At 36.5% G+C, this 17,477-nt stretch overlaps 1 protein-coding gene across 6 annotated transcripts in view; it reads left to right on the top strand.

The window, feature by feature from the left end:
• LOC136876524 (transmembrane channel-like protein 5) overlaps positions 1 to 17,477 on the top strand; it is a 187,062-nt gene that overhangs the window by 115,357 nt on the left and 54,228 nt on the right. For all 6 annotated transcript variants that reach the window (XM_067150547.2, XM_067150542.2, XM_067150545.2 and 3 more), the window contains 2 exons: positions 6,811 to 6,961; positions 11,983 to 12,224. In XM_067150547.2, the coding sequence (XP_067006648.1) occupies positions 6,811 to 6,961; positions 11,983 to 12,224 (393 nt within the window). The remainder of the gene's footprint in view (positions 1 to 6,810; positions 6,962 to 11,982; positions 12,225 to 17,477) is intronic.

Below are 17,477 nucleotides of genomic sequence, written 5' to 3'. Positions count from 1 at the left end.
TTCTAACGATTTAAAGATAAGAGGTATAGAACTAAATGAGGCCACAACACTAGTTGCAAATCGAGGATTGTGGCGACGTTTAGTAAATTCTCAGAGGCTTGCAGACTGAACGCTGAAAGGCATAACAGTCTATAATGATAATGTATATATGTATGTATGTATGTATGTATGTATGTATGTATGTATGTATATGTTTAGCAGTTGTTCGCAGTCTATTGTCCTTGATTCCTTTCTCAAACATTTGTGAATACATTCCTATAAAGTACTAAGTTTCCTAAGATTATGAGATCACTTAACATTTTAAAAGTCAAAACATGTTTACATCCTGTATTGGTGGTTTGAAATATGAGAAAACTAGAAATCAATCTATTTTTTAACAAATTTTGGAACATTCAAGCCCAGATTCTAATGCGTTAAAGTTTAAATTGAGCACCACGAAACAAATTAAGTAGATGTCATTCAGTACATTATGGTAGGGCAGCAGGGCCTGTAGTGTAAACTCACATACCTTTTTCATTCTTCTCCCTGGGTGGAACTGAAGTGTATGTCAAGAGTCATCTTCAAAGCATCAGGCGCAAAAGACCTCCGATTATCATTTAATACATTCTTGTAAGAAGAGAAGTTCCTTTCTATGTGACAAGATGTTATTGGTGCATATTTAAATAATGTTAAATCACTGCTGTGGAGTATGCAATCATCTTGAAGTGTACTGGTACCTTCTCTAAGAACATCATTTACCTTGCACACACGTCGAAAACCGTCATTTCGATTAAGCACCATCGCCAACTATTTCATGTGATTGTTGTATTGATAGTTCAATACTTTTCACAATTTCAATACTTGTATGAATTTCTAAGCTAGCAGCTTCTAAATGAGTAATATTGCACTCGATATAATTCCAAAGTTTGACATAATATATGGCAGACTATCTGACAGACTGTTGGAAAACAATTCCTGTGCTATCTTGATAGAAGAGGTATCATCTTTGTTGAAGCCGTTAATAATGTTTTTGATAGTGGAGTAGTTTTCACAATAATACACGGAAGCATTGATCCTCGCCCCCCCCTACAGTAGTAAGAACTGGCTGTGGAGGGAGTGGCATTGAAGGAGCTAACTCTTTGAAAGTTGCAACCCACACTGGTGCTTTCAAAAAACGTTTTTTAGTCGTTAGATATCAATCTATCGACGTCAGAAAAATTTCTGCCACCCTATGCAGAACATGTGCAAGGCAAGTGAGGTGAGTCATTCTTGGATGAAACATTTTAAGGCCTTCAGCAGCCTTCACCATGTACGAAGTAGCATCAGAAACAAAGAGATGAAAGTTTTCCCGCTTAATGTCATCCTTCCACAAAATGTTTAGTGCATTATCAAAAAGAATTGCAATCATCGAATGATTTGCTCTCTCTAAAACTTCTGAGGTTAGTAGAAAAATATCCCCAGGGCGATCAGCACAGTGTTTTCCAGTAATAACATTCCCTATATATCTACCTGCACCATCTGTCATCTCATCAACAAATATCCAAATTTTATTGTCTGCTACACTGTTCCATATTCGATTTAGAGTATCTTCATGGCAACGTGATAAATAGTTTTTTTCACAGTGTTGATTATGTAGGAACAAATTTCTTTGTGTATTTCTCCAGGAAATTCTTGAAATGGGGATTGCTTACGTTGTTTAGAGGAATGTTTGTAGACACCACCATCTTGCCAAGTTCCTTTGAAAATTCCGAACATCTGTCCATCGCTGAAGATGTAACAGCCTTATTGAATATCAGTTGCTGCCTCTTCTTATCGACGTGTTGTCGTCTGACATTGCTGCTGTGTTTTGCCGTGTTACAATATTGTTGCACATTAAAACATTTTTCAACCATGACTTTCACTTCACATAACTTGCAAAATAGAACTAAACCATCTGTACAGAAATATTCTTCTCCAAATTCCTTAACAAAGCTTCATAACTTAACACCAGTAGAATGTGTGCTGGAATACGAGTCACTGTAAACTGACACTTGTGTGAGTGAAAGGAGTTAGAGGTTCTAATATTTGAACAAAGACAAGTGAGCAGTTGCCGCAAGTAATTAGCTCACTGCTGGGATGGGTTTTTCAGGATTATTTCTCTCTCTACCTGGGAGACTGGGTTGCCGAGTACAGCGTGGGAGGGGTAAAAGGTGCGGTGAGGTCTCTGACCTTCATTCTATACAAAGGGTATTGCACTTGTATTAACTGCAGATGTGATACTGAGCAGCAGTTTTGTGAACACTAGTTCTCATTCACTAAGTTAAAGATGATTTTGCAGAGCTACAGCTGTCGTCAAGCCGCCAAAATATGATGTTTCTACAAAAATAGCTCAAAATATGACCTTATGGAAAAAATAGCCAAAATATGCATTTATATGACTAATAAAAATTACTTAATTGTGACGATAATCACCTGATTTGCACCAAAAGCCAATCGGGCAAGAAAATAGAGACAAAGAAAAAATATGACTTTTCCTAAACATCTGAGCCCCCGCTGATATCCCTTTCAGACCGTGTACACACAATTGTGCGGGTTCGTATTTTATTTATGTCTGAGCTTATTTGACATTTTCTTGGTGCTAGACCGGACTGCAGTGCTTGTGCGGGACACGTAGCATATACTTCAGCTGTTTTTATTTTGTACTTGACCACCAGGCGGCAGGAAGAAAAGTTCAAAAATACAGTTCGTTAGCAATATGGCGGGAAGCAGTAATGCCTAAAGTAAGCATTTATTTATTGCATTCATATTAATCTAGAAGCTTTACTGAATATCAGAATATAATCAATGAAGTGTGTAGATTGTGTAGCAAACGTAAATTGCGAATTTACAACATCGTACGTAATACCATGAGGTTTTGAATGTTGATATGCACATATGTGCGGGCTAGGTATCCTTACAGGCAATGCATGCAGGAGTGCTGGGTGCTGTCACAAAAAGGACTGTGAAAGAAAAACTCGTACTCTACACGAGAAATGTAATGTATAAGATATTAATTGTTTAAAATCGTTCCACACTGTAAAATAGAACATTTGATCATGTACATGTGCATATTCACATACATTGAGTTGAATTTTTTTTAATTTTTTATTTTTTGCAAGTAGTGAATGAAGTCCTGACACGCATAATTGTGTGGGTTCTGTTTTTCAGCCGATAGTTTTTATTTCGTAAAATAAACTGTAAAAACATGTATTTGAGAGTATTTTAGTAAGTTTTTGACGTTTTGACACCTCCAGATTTCTTTTAGGTCTGACGACAAGCAGCTGCTGCCAAAAGGGCATTAATAGCAAAACTCCTTCTCAATGTAGAAAATGTAACGTTTACTTGTGTTTGAATGAAGATTTAATTGTTTTAAATTATTCCCCACTGTAAAATAAAACACTTGATCATGTACATATGTATATTCACATGCATTGAGGTAATTTTTCTTTTTTGTAAGTAGTGAAGTAAGTCCTGACACACACAATTGTGCAGGTGCTTTTTTCCAGATGTTAATTTTTATTCTATAGAATAAACTAAAAATATATGTATTTAAGAGCATTTTAGTCAGTTTTTGATGTACAAACAAAAATTCACACCGCCAGTTTTCTTTCAGGTCCGACCCATTGGCTGATTGGTCAATGAAGTCACCTTCAGTTCAGAGGGTCCTGGGTTCGATTCCCGGCTGGGTCGGAGATTTTAACCTTAAATGGTTATTTTGCTTGGGTTGGGGACTGTCCCCAACAATTCTGCAACTCCCACACCACACACAACACAATCCTCCACTAGAAAAACACACACTTCCCATACATGGCAATTGCCGCCTACCCTCGATGGAGGATCTGCCTTACAAGGCCTGCACCAGGTGGCTGCTGCTGCTGTTGTTGTTTATTATTATTATTATTATTATTATTATTATTATTATTATTATTATTATTATTATATATTTATATATATATATTTTTTTTCTTCTGAGAAAAGTGTACTTGCAAGGAACTTAAACAATGCCATGCGCTTATCTTTTTCTTGAGTGACTGTTCATTTATGTAAAGGTAGGGAATACTGAAGTAGAATAGGTCGATCATTTCAAGTGCTAAGTATATGTGTTCTCACAGGATGGTAGAATAGGAAGGGATCAACAGTATTTTGTGGGAGAGGAATGAGTTCTTGGATGAAATTATCTTGACATCTGTCTGTTTTCAGACAAACCTTGTTGTATGGCAGTGAAAGCTGGATGAACTAAAGATAGCATATAAACTGGGTTTGGTGGTGGTGGGATCGTGTGAGATGCACGGAGGATGATAGGTTTTTGTAGGAGAGTAGTGAACTCGGCCATAAAGAACAGTGGAAGACGTCAATCGTAGTCTCATGATTTAAAGATAAGAGGTGTAGAACTAACTGAGGTCACGGAGCTAGTGGCAAAAGAAGATTTTAGAGGCACTTGGTTAATTCACAGAGGCCTATCACACACCTTAAGCTGACATACAAAACTCTTCTGTATGGATTTTTTAATGCATGTAGGTTACATAACGTGCAAGAGATAGGTCATGCAACTCTTCTGATTTACTCCAAACAGTTGAAAGTACTTCCTTACTGTAAAACACCCATTCAAGTTCACAGAAATCTATATCTATCCATATTATAAAGTAAAGTCCCCAGCATGTGTCTGTATTTGTGTGGGCTAATCTACAGAACCACCAGATGGGTATTGATGTTGTTTTCACCATTGTATAAAGCACTTATTGATTGTTTAGATTATGAACCATTAATCCATGACAAAAGTGAGCTAAGCTATGGTGATTTGTGATAAAAAATATAAAAACAATAGCAACCACCCAGAGCTGCCTAAGCTATCATAAAACACCAGTTATGTACAAAAGAATTGTTCAGCATAAAATGCTCCATAAAGAAGTCCTCAACTGTATATAAATTACGTATCTGTAATAGGTAGCCATAAAAAAAACCCATGGCACTTAACCCCCTTGAAAGGGCCTTGGCCTGCCCAGCGACCGCTGCTCAGCCCGAAGGCCTGCAGATTACAAGGGGTTGTGTGGTCAGCACGACGCATCCTCTCTGCCATTATTCTGGGCTTTCGAGACCGGGGCCGCCATTTCACCGTCAGATAGTTCCTCAATTCTAATCACGTAGGCTGAGTGGACTTTGAACCAGCCCTCAGGTCGAGAGAAAAATCCCTGACCTGGCCGGGAATCGAACCGGGGCCTCCGGCCGAGAGGCAGGCATGCTACCCCTACACCACGGGGCCGGCATAGGTAGCTGTAAGGAAGGGTTTTTATGTTATGGTTTGCAGTAAAAAATCAACCTTTAAATTAGAAACCATATTTTGAATTTAATGATGTAATCCTTGTCAAAATAAATTGTCCATTCACAGGTACAATTGCTAACAGCAAAGGGCAATTGAAAGGAAAGTAAATAAGTAATGTTTTATTATGCACACCATTCTTGCACTCCTGAAAGTACTGTTGTAAAATTTGGAACACTGTGAACACAGAAATCCCTTTATATCGAGATAACTCCTGCTCAGTTCAGTGTCTGTTTTCTCTAACAGCACTTCTGAGTGACCTGTCACGAGATATCCACTCTGCGACATTCAACATTTGCCATTTCTAATTAAATTTTGAAAAGGAATGGGGACTGACTGCAGCCCTGCCTCACTCCTTTCAGGATAGGTGCTTGTTGTTCAAAGTCCCTGATTCTTGTTATTTCATTTAGATTTTTTGTTCAGGTTGTAGATAACAGTTCTTTCTCTGCATTTGATCTCTGTGATTTCCAGAATCACAATCAACGTTATCTTGTTTGTATGGTTTCAGCCCTTTTCATCTTCCCTACCCGCTGTGGGTGGGGGATGCAGGCGAAGAATACACCCACAGTATCCCCAGCCTGTCGTAAGAGGCGACTAAAAGGGGCGACCAAGGGATGATTATATTAGAACCATGACACTCCTTGTGATTAGTACCACCACACGTGGAACACCATGGGTCACTTTTCCTTGCACATAGTATCACTATGTTAGGTACCAAATAGGTTTGTGATTAGTAGCAAATGAGAGTGCAACGGCTTTTACAGTACCTGTGATTAGTAGCACTATGTGAGCGACAGCATGGGATGACGGAACCCATGGTTCTGGCTTGCCTATGATTAGTACCCACTATATGAGGAACCCCATGGGATAGTACGAGTCCCTGTGGTTAGTACATTTAGGTGATGAACACCATAGGTTTGCGTTGCCTATCAATGGCGCCACAATGTGCGAAACACAGTAGGACTGTAATACATGTGCAAATTTCATTACCTGTGAGTAATACCATCATGTGTGGAATACCGTGAGTTTTTGCTACTCTTGATTAGTACCAAAATGTGATAAATACCACGGTTCTACTTTTCTAGCGATAAGTATCATTATGAGGGACTGTTGACTTGGATTTTGGACTCCTTTCGACTACAAGCATCATCGATTCAGTATCGTGCTAAAGGAGCAGTCCCTTGGTCAGTAATACTATTGTTTTACACCAGCTTCTGTGCATGTGAGGCTCTGTGGGTCGGTTCCTCTGATTGTTTTAAATTCATATCCATCTGTCCGTCTGTCCTCACGTTTTGAATTGTGGTCAGTGGAGGATTTTGGGTTTTTAATTTGTCAAATCATTTCGTCTCATTTCATACAATTAGGGGCTGATGACCTAGATTTTGGGCCCCTTTAAACACCAAGCATCAATCAATCATCAATCATCTTTTTCCTTGTATTAGAATTAGAGAGTAAGAGTATCTAGGACAAGTAATTGTTCTAATCTCCTATTGCAGCATGGCCAAGTCCTATCGTAGAAGTTTCATTGAAGCTTCTGGTGGTGTGAAGAATATGTATGCTCATAAGGTGTTGTGTGGCTGGGACTTCAGTGTTGCTACAACAGAAGCAGCATATCTCAAATCCAGGAGCATCTTTAATGAACTGAAGGTAACAAAGACCCTCTTGTGATTGGATTCTGTGCTTGTATGAGCCATGACTTCTGTTGCAACTTCAACAATTGCTACATTACCTGTCATTTGAAACAATGTGAAGGACATGAATGATGGGAAATAACATTTATTACAGCCTTAGTAATTAATTACATTATACTAATATTAACATGAGAATGATGGATTTGTCAGGCCACCTAGAAGGCCAGCTATTGTTCATTTTGACCTATTTCTTCTTTTTATATTCTGTTTCGATCCTGCTGAGGCAATCTCTTACACGGGTGATATAATGGAATACTTACACATTCTGACAACTGTTAAGAACCCTAAACAACAAAGAAAGATAAGTAGTTGAATTGATGATGAAGGGAAAAAAAAAAAAAAAAAAAAAACCCTCAAATGTGGATACCATTTAATTCAATATGAACACTTTTATATTTCCCATCTGGTTCCATGTGCTGCTGTTTCAATTCCAGAATCTGAAATCTTCACTTTGTTGTATATCGTTCTCTTCTCAAGATGATGATCGATCTGTTGACGCAAATGTGATAAACTGATATAACTTGAAAACAATATTCTCTCACCCATGGGTAAATAGTGCAAGTATCGAGCTTAAATTATTATTATTATCACTATTATTATTATTATTATTATTATTATTATTATTATTATTATTATTATTATTATTATTATTATTATTATTATTATTATTACATCTGCGTTACACACAAACACAAATGAACAAGATGATACATTATGATGATGATGATGATGATGATGATAATAATAATAATAATAATAATAATAATAATAATAATAATAATAATAATAATAATAATAATAATAATAATAATAATAATAATAATAATAATAATAATAATAATAATGCTAAATTTAGGCATTATAACCCTGTTATTAAACCAGAAGCAACTTATGCTTGTGAAACATTATTTAAACTCAATACTAGATCAACAACAGAACGCTTACAATGAGTTGATCGAAGGATACTCAGGACGATCATAAACAAGAAACATCAGGTGGATGGACAGTGGAAATTGTTGCCGAATGAGGTTATCTATCGGGAAAGTGAGTCCATCACAGACATGATGAGAAAAAGAAGAATTGCCTTTTTTTGTCATATATTTCGACTAAGTGATAACAGAGTTTTAAAACAATTATTTAATTACTTTTCGAATAGTATATCAAAATACAATTGGTTTAAAGAAGTTCAAAGTGATTTGGAGGAGTTGAATATTACCATGCAAACCATAGAAAACAGAGGCGAGAAAAGTATTTTGAAGAATAAATGCATCAGGCTTCCTCTGACCACTGTACAGAGGAAACAATATGTTATAACGGATGCGGAGAGGGCAGCCAGGTCAACCAGACTCAAGACTTTTTGGGAAAAGAAAAGGAAGACAAATTTGTTGTAGTCTGATTTAAGTGCTCCAATGTGGGCGTAAACTCTGTAAATAAAAAAATAAATAATAATAATAATAATAATAATAATAATAATAATAATAATAATAATTAAGGCCAACTAAAAATGTTTAGACACAATCAAACATAAACGAAAACCATATGCATATTTAGCACAGAAAACAAATGGTAACGATCAGGTTAAGCAACATGACGGCTAAGGAAAGGATAGTGGAAAGTGGCTAGGACCATACTCAGGTGGTGAAAGGTATTTTCAGTGCTGATGAAGCGAAATCAATGTGATTCAAATTAAATAAGATTTACTTAATAATTTTGATTGAAATAACATAACTTGCAAAAGTGATCAAATAATATTACTCTAGGAAATTGCAAAATAATAATAATAACAAAAAATTACCCAGAAAGTACAAATACAGTGACACTATTTTACATTATTTTAGGAAGGAACATCACACAGAATTTAAGTAACATTACACTGTAGGAAAGAATATGCACGGAAAGAAGGGAAAACTCAACATTTAAAATTATAATCTTAGTACAGAGCTCATTTAGGAGGCGGCCTTGACAAAAACTCTTCTGGAAAAGGTGCCCATCCTAAATGGGAATATCCTAAGATGAAGCGGACCTACGAGACAGCCCCAAGGGGGAAAATTACGATTTACATTTACAACCAAAAGGAATTGAATATTTTACATTTTAACACTATTTAAGAAAACAAAAGGAAACGGAAACTGCCTCTTAACAAACATGATGTGACTTGCCGCAAAGGCTACGTCATTTAAATTTTTAATTTGGTGACTGAGAGAAAAACGGGTAAACTCCGGTGCTAAAGAGAAATTAAACTGAACACTACATTGAAGATTACTACCAGAAAAATGAAAAAGCCAATTGCTTACCTTATCGAGGGGGCCAAAGAGACCCGTTACCTCTCCAGTCGCCGGTCCAAGAAACAAGACGGCTTGGAAGAACTTGGCTCTCGCATAGGGTGCCGCTGCCAGAAATCGTGAAATCGTGAAACAACCAATGAGCGCCCCACATTTCTTTCGTTTGCCAATCGCAAATAGTCTTTTTATAGCCAATGAGGGCCCAGAAAATAATTCTGACAAACTGCTTCGTGTAGCATACAGAAATTTCCAAACTGATGCAACCAGAAACTGCTGGAAGCATCCTACCCAATCTGGCACGTGTGCCACCGTATGTCCCACAAGTATTTCATCTTACCTTTAAACGTTCTTAAGGCTAATTTTTCACAATAATTAAATAATTTTGAAGTAGTGTCATAACCAAATAATTCTAGATATCTTTTCACACAGGAAACATAAAAACAAAAAGAAACAATAAATGAACACATGAATATACAAAATTAACACATGAACATATAAAATTCCCCACAGTCTTCCAAGTCCCAATCACCACATTTCTTCAGTCACTACAATTATTATTATTATTATTATTATTATTATTATTATTATTATTATTATTATTATTATTATTATTATTATTATTATTGTTGTTGTTGTTGTTGTTGTTGTTGTTGTTGTTGTTATTTTTATTTACGTAGTTGGATAATCGCATTGTTTGTGAGGTTATGCCATGAAACATGTGGTGTACATATATAAGTTTAGTTAATGTAGGAACCTGTAATTAATAGTATATAATTTATTATTACCTGTATATATGATTTGTAATCCACTACAGTAATATGAAACACACTGTAACATCCAGAATGGCACTAGATAGACAAGATGATTGTAGAATATTCCTTACATTATAACTATGTTTTTAGGCACTCGAGAACTTACTAGAAGGTATTTTGTAACATATCTTTCTAGAAGCCTGGTCAGGCACATATATAAGGAGGTGGTCTTGATGGTGGAGAAGAGTTATTGCTTAGTTGGAATGATGGTTTAACAGGAATTGTACTGGTGACCTTGTGTTGTGAACGACATGATTGTCAACAGACATCTGTTTCAAGGTTGTAATCTCGATGTGTTCCGTGATAGTTGTTAAAATGGTGGTTTGTTGATATGGTGTTTTGTTGTGACGGCAGTTAATTAGGATATATGCGTGTTTAATGTGTAATATGTGGATAAATAGTTCTAAATAGGCCTAACTAAGTGTACCAACTGACAGCATTTTGTGTGCGTCTGTGTGGCTACATCACTGTATCAGAATTATTCCCACTCAGTGAATTATTGCCTTCTCTGCCTGAATAATCTAACAAGATATTTTGTAGCTCAGCTAAGATATCATATCTTTGCAGTATATAATTTCTTTGTCCGTCCCCGCGGTGTAGGGGCAACACGTCCACCTGTCACCTGGCGGCCCTGGGTTTGATTCCTGGCTGGGTCAGGGGTTTTTAATTGTAAATGATTAATATCGCTGGCCTGAGGACTGGGTGTTAACATTCCTTTCCTCACATTCAAGACTTTACACTTCCGCCATTTACAAAATACATGCAGGTTCCTCACATATGGTGCAAGTAGGGGCAAAAGATCTTTCTAGGTCGACGCCCCGAACAAATAAAATTTTTATTAAAAAAATTTAAAAATTCCTTTTGCTCATATTGGCATGGAAAAATCTCAATTGACTGCCCTCACACTCACACTACAGTCAACAAGCTGTTCACCAAGCATTATAATTATTAGAGTGAGGCATTGTACTTATTATTGCTTACAACCAGCTTCCAAGTTTGCATTATTGTTGTTGTTGTTGTTGTTGTCGTCGTCGTCGTCGTCGTCGTCGTTGTTGTTGTTGTTGTTGTTGTTGTTGTTGTTGTTGTTGTTGTTGTTGTTGTTGTTACAGATCATTGTGAACTCAGCTGTCTTTTTAGTGTTAAGGGAGATATTGATTTTTTTAGTTTATTCTAGTTGTGTCTGGCTTTCCATTTCACCCCCACCCCTAACCCACTTTTCTTGAACACTAATCACAAAATGGTAGCAAAAATGCTTAACATAATATCAAGTTTTATGAAATTCCCTCAAGCCAATTTCCTGTGATGCTGTAACAGACACATAGATAAAAATTAAATAGAACCAAACAGACTGTTTTAACAAACATAAGGCATGAATACTGATAAAATAGAATTGCTGCTCATTACATGAAAATAGTGTTTTGTGTGTATTCTCATTCATTGAGCAATTAAATAGCAAAATAAATATGCAGTAACTTAGTATTTAGTAAGAAAATCCATATAATGTATGACATACTTAGAACATCATTTCAGATTGGCTCAAAACTTTTAAAAATTTAGTTCAAACAATAATGGAAAGTATACAGCCCTTAATGAGTAATGAACATCCAAATGTTAAAGAAAAATGTTATTCCCATTCACAGGAACTAAAAAGTACATTTCATTTTTCATTTTTTCTACTGGAAATGTTTAAAAGATAAAAATACCATAACCTCTTTGATTATTCATGTGCATAGTGTAAATGTGTTCTTCCACAATTTGTAGATCTTTTATGCTGTGTACGAGAAGAAATTTGTACACTGCATTGTGACTTGATGAGATCTTTATGGTGTTGCTTACTTATTTTTCTTCTAGAGTATGTCTGTCAAACAAGTCTATTTTTTCAGGAGCTTCTCAGTGAAGATGCTAAACATTACGAGAAACGTACATTCCTGGGGAGCTTGTATATCACTGTGGTGCAATTAGCAGTTCACGTACTGTCAACAGTTATTCTGCTTGGTACAGGAACTGTTATGTGGCTCATGTTGAATGCTCACCTCATAACAGACTCGAGAATGTCTATGATGATGGCCCTGATTGTTACACTCATCCTAACAGTTGCACCTGTAATTTTCTCTTGGCTTGTTCGGTAAGTAAGATTCACTCACCAGGGAACTGTATGGGTTGGACTAGATTGTTTGTAATAAAACTTGGTAGGATGATCAACTGACATCATAAATAGTCATTCTGCTGTAAAATAATATTTACTTAAAAAATTTATATTAAATTTAATCTTTCTGCAGTAATCAGTCAGGTCACAAGGAGTTTGAACCAGCTGGTTAGTTCACCCCTTCTCATTCCAGATCGAAAGCTAAATATACTCAACCATTATACTTAGCCACAGTTTATCTACCCGATCTAGTGTGCATCTCTTAAAAACTTGACAATGAAATTTCTTGGTGACAATGATAAACATGTAAGGAGCTCCATTGGATTACTTATTGATGCCCCAAATGCAATGATTTATGTACCACACAGTCTTAGAGGACTTGGAATTTTCAAAGCTCAATAGGAGGCTTTCAGTCAGCATATAAATATTTGCAAAAGGCTGATACATGTGAGAAGCTCATGCATTGAAGCCATTGGAGAGCTCCATACTGAAATCGCCCATTGCCTTGAATGCCTGCCGCTTAGCAAGGAACAAGTTGAACATCATGAAAACACTCTTCTAAGCTCATCCAAATAGTACTCCATGAAGATTCCTATAGAAGGTGGTGCATGTTACCATCCTAGGGTAAGGGAGTGATATTTTTTACCCACTGGAAGAAAGAAAACACTTGGATCAGTAATAAGAGAGGTATGTCAAGCAGACAATGGACAGAAGCAATTAAAATGAACTATTATGTTATCCCAATTCGATCTCTCCCTGGAAGGAGCCTTAATACATCCTGTTGCAGAAGATGTGACGAATTCGAAACTTTACCTCATGTATTAGGGATCTGTCATAAGGGAGTGCTAATGAAAATCAATCGGGACAATACAGTTCACACATTGATTGCTGGAAGCCTCCATAAACAACACTTGGAGATCTATGAAGAAGTAGAACATCTTTCTACAAATGGATCCACATGACTGAACCGATATTGTTGTCTTTGACCGGGTGAAAGGTACGGGTATGGTGATTGATCTCACTGTAAGATTTGAGGAAAATGAACTGCAGCCTTGATTAGTGTGTGAGGAGAAAAAAGCCATATATGAACCATGCATTGAGGATCTTGGAAATTACAAAATGGGAAGTCATTGGCCTTATGATTGGTGCTAGGGGGACAATTCCTAAGGAGACACTGAACTTCCTAAGAATAAACAAAATCCCAGACACCATTATCCAGCTGTGTTGAAGAAGTCATTGGCGATTGATGGACACCATTAAATGGTACAAATTTTGTACTCCCTGACTTGAAATACCATGTATTGGATTTTCTTTTTCCAATAAAATCTGGAAGAGAAAATCCTCCTGACACCTGATGGTTGGCAGTTTTAATCTTGAGTTTTAACTCAAGCCCCACTTACATCCAAACATCAGATAAATGAAATATTGTTCATATGAACTGATTAGCAGGACGATCTTTTAATTCCCTAATAGGGGTGGCTGTCAGGTGGATTATATCTCTTAAATTTAATATCACAACTAAAGAAAACACTGGCCAAAATACCTAGCTGCAAAATAATCACATAAAATGAATACAAATGATACAATGATAACAATGATTGGGCTTTCCACCTATCAATACTATTATTTATTATAAGGTACTTAAAACATTTTACATTACATTACTGGTTTCGACCCTATAATATTAAAACACTACTTATTCTAATTTTAGATGACTAATTCTAAGTTACGTTGATACGTTGTGGTGTGGTTGATACCTATGCAGTACTCCGCTAACAACCATGCAGTTCTCATCAACTGTTCCACCTATTAGACTAGACTAGGTAAAGTGCAATCTCCATTATTTGGCATGTCCGGTAATCTGACCTTTTAATCCTTCTGACATACTGTGTTCTATGTTTGAACCATCTGGATTTGAATTGCAGCTAATTGTAGTGTGGCCTCTAAAACTCTTCACTGTCTTTGTTGCTATTCACTTGGATTCACTTCCATGTTTTTGAACAACTCAGTCCATCAACATCAATTATGCTCAACATACGGATAGACTCCTCAAGATTTTTGTTACAAAGTTGCACTAACATTTGATTTTTTTAGGGATAAAACAACATATGCCATTTTTATCTATACAGTGAATGTATTTTTTACTTTGTATATGTACCATTGTCCATGTGACAATTTTTATAAGGTCTGTTATTCATGAGTCAACTCATGATGTGCCGCTACAGATGAAACGTGTATCGATTTTTAATGTAGTCTATTATTAAAGACTCAAATTGTATTGTAAAGGTGGAATACATAAGGATTCCTAAAGTGATACTTATGACAATACAGGCTTAGCACAATGAAATTTATTTTATGTAATATGTGGACATGTTTTGGCTCTTGGAGCCATCATTGGCACACAGTCACTTAAATAAAATTAATAGCACATAAATAAACACATTTGAAAGGAAATCATGAAGACTTCTGTAGCCAGTTTTCCTATGAACATCATGATGCAGTCGATAAGTGATCAGGAAGAATTAATTCCTGTGTCATTTGGAATAGTGTACCTAAAAATTCTTAGTATAAATACTTGTTCATTCATATCTAAAAATTGTATTTCTCTTTTACAGTGTGAACTCTATATATTGCTATTATAATATACAGTATAACTATATGTGACTAGACTAGGTAAAGTGCAATCTCCATTATTTGGCATGTCCGGTAATCTGACCTTTTTATCCTTCTGACATACTGTGTTCTATGTTTGAACCATCTGGATTTGAATTGCAGCTAATTGTAGTGTGGCCTCTAAAACTCTTCACTGTCTTTGTTGCTATTCACTTGGATTATTGCAAGGTGTCTACAGGTCATGAAAGTAATGAAAGTGATGAAAATGTCATTATTTGGAATTTTGATCATGAAAGTCCTGAAAAAGTCGTGAATTTTGCTTTCAGATCATGAAAAATAGCAAATGAAGAACTTAAGATATGTGAGTTTACTCGTCTCTATAATGAATAAACCATCAGTGCCATGCTTCTTTTCATAAACACATTTATTTTTATCATAATTTTTCCTAATCCATCTGGGTCAAGGCATTTATTGTGTACTTCTCCAACTTCCTCTTTCCTTCCACTATTCTTTTTTCTTTAATTTTGTTCCATTAGGATGTGGATTTCATCAATGTCTACTGCATTCCTCATTTTTATCCTTTTAACTTCAATTCTACCTGTAACATTGTTATATCATTTTCTGTTTGTGTCTTCATGCTCTACCACTATTGTCTCTCGCACACTGTGTCTCACATTCAAGAATTAGTCAAAATAGTCTTCACATGTTTTCTTTATCTCTTTAGGCTGTGTTAGTAACTCTCAACCTTCATCTTTCAGCTTCATGCATACTCTTCTCTTGCTTTTTATAAGCCCATATCCCACTGTTGGAAGCCCTGGAGAAGGTTTTCCATGGTTTTCCATTTTCAGCCAGGCAAATACTGGTGCAGAATCATAATTCAGGCCACGGCCGCTTCCTTCCCACTCCTAGGCCTTTCCTGTCCCATCGTCGCCGTAAGACCTATCTGTGTCAGTGCTACGTAAAGCCAATTGTTATAAAAACAAAACAAAACAAAAAAGCAAGCCCACATAGCATTGTTTTGCTCTCCTGTACATCCTCTTCTATCTCTCTTGTCAATTTCTTCCAGCTTTCCTCTTTGCTTCAGTTAGTAAATTTTTTCCATCTCTTTTTAATTTCTTGATACTGTTACTTTTTATCTCTATTCCATTCTTGCCTTGCTCTCATCATTTCTTGCAGATGTTCTGTGCATTGCTTACAAATGTCTCTTTAAACTTGGACTCTTCCACACTTCCAACTTCCATTGCTAGAATTTATTGTTCAGTATCTCCTGTATATTTTTACCTTCTTAGTTTCCACACTTTCATTTTCTTCTCTCTTATTTCCTTTATTGTTTCAATTTTCCCCACTCATTATTGCAACCACTCTTGGATGGTCTCCACCATATGCTTCTCCCAGTACAGCCATCCGTAAACTGTGACTTGTGCTTTCCACCCCGAAATAATAAATTACTGTCTTCGTCCTTCTCTTATCCCAACTATATTGTGCACTGGAGTTGTTGTTATTCTTTCTAAACCACATATTTTGCTGTATATGTTCGAAAAAGTAAGACTTTTGAATAATAATTAATATCTTTTTGAGTGTAAGACTTCTGGATACTGTTATTAACATAGTGACACCCCTAATTTAAAATTAATTGCTAAATAAATATAGGAAGGTAATATTTTTATTGTGTATCATTTGAAGTGCAACATTTTCGTGTAAAAATGCTGCTAAATGTTTTACTAAATAAATCTATATAAATAAAGTTGTAGAGGGTCCGCTGTCTGTAATTTCGTTTGTTTTGCCAATTTTTCATATATTTATCCGTTTTAAGTCAGCACACTGACCCGGTGTGTAACATCTGGTATGGGTCCCAGCTCAGGGTTACGAGTGAAGACCTCAACGGCATCTACGGCGGAGAAGGTGGACTTTGGCACGGCGGAGATGGCGGAAGGGGCATATCCATAGCGTCTGTACTCCAGAGGAGCGGCTAAGAAAGGCGTCTGTCTCCATGTTAGGGGCGGCCTAATTTTGAACCTGGCAGTAGGTATAAAATGCCTTTGGCTGTGGCGAGCCCATCGTAACAATAGCCTATATGGACAAAGCAGATATGGTGCCTCGGAAAAGGTTAGGGCGTCCCCTGCTAAAAGCGACGCGCAGCTCTTCAGGTGCTGGGGGAACTGTGATAAATGGGCAACCAGCACCAAACTACATCAAAATTGCAACAGTTAATGTACTGACACTGACGGGAAAGACAGAAGAACTGGTTGACTTCATGATAGAAAAAGATATAGCCATACTTGGACTGTGCGAGACCAAGAAGACGGGTACAGGGGAGATCCCTCTGAGAGAAGGATACAGGCTGTATTACAGCGGAGGACCTGAAGCAAAAAATGGAGTGGCCATCATACTTAGAAGAGAAATCCAAGAATATCTGGAATATACAAAGTACGTCAGCGATAGGAGGATGATGATGATGATGATGATGAGACTCCAGTTTGAAAATGGCATGAAAGATCTATTTCAGTTGTATGCCCCACAAACTGGTTGCATAGATGAACATCTAGAGGACTTCTTAGAGGAAGTGGAGAGACAGATAGAAGATAAGGAAGTACCATTGATGGGAGATCTAAATGCACA

Source organism: Anabrus simplex, chromosome 6, assembly GCF_040414725.1.
Source record: "Anabrus simplex isolate iqAnaSimp1 chromosome 6, ASM4041472v1, whole genome shotgun sequence".
Classification (NCBI taxonomy): Eukaryota; Metazoa; Arthropoda; class Insecta; order Orthoptera; family Tettigoniidae; genus Anabrus; species Anabrus simplex.
Note: the sequence above shows the minus strand (reverse complement) of the source record. Positions and strands in the feature narration are given on the sequence as shown.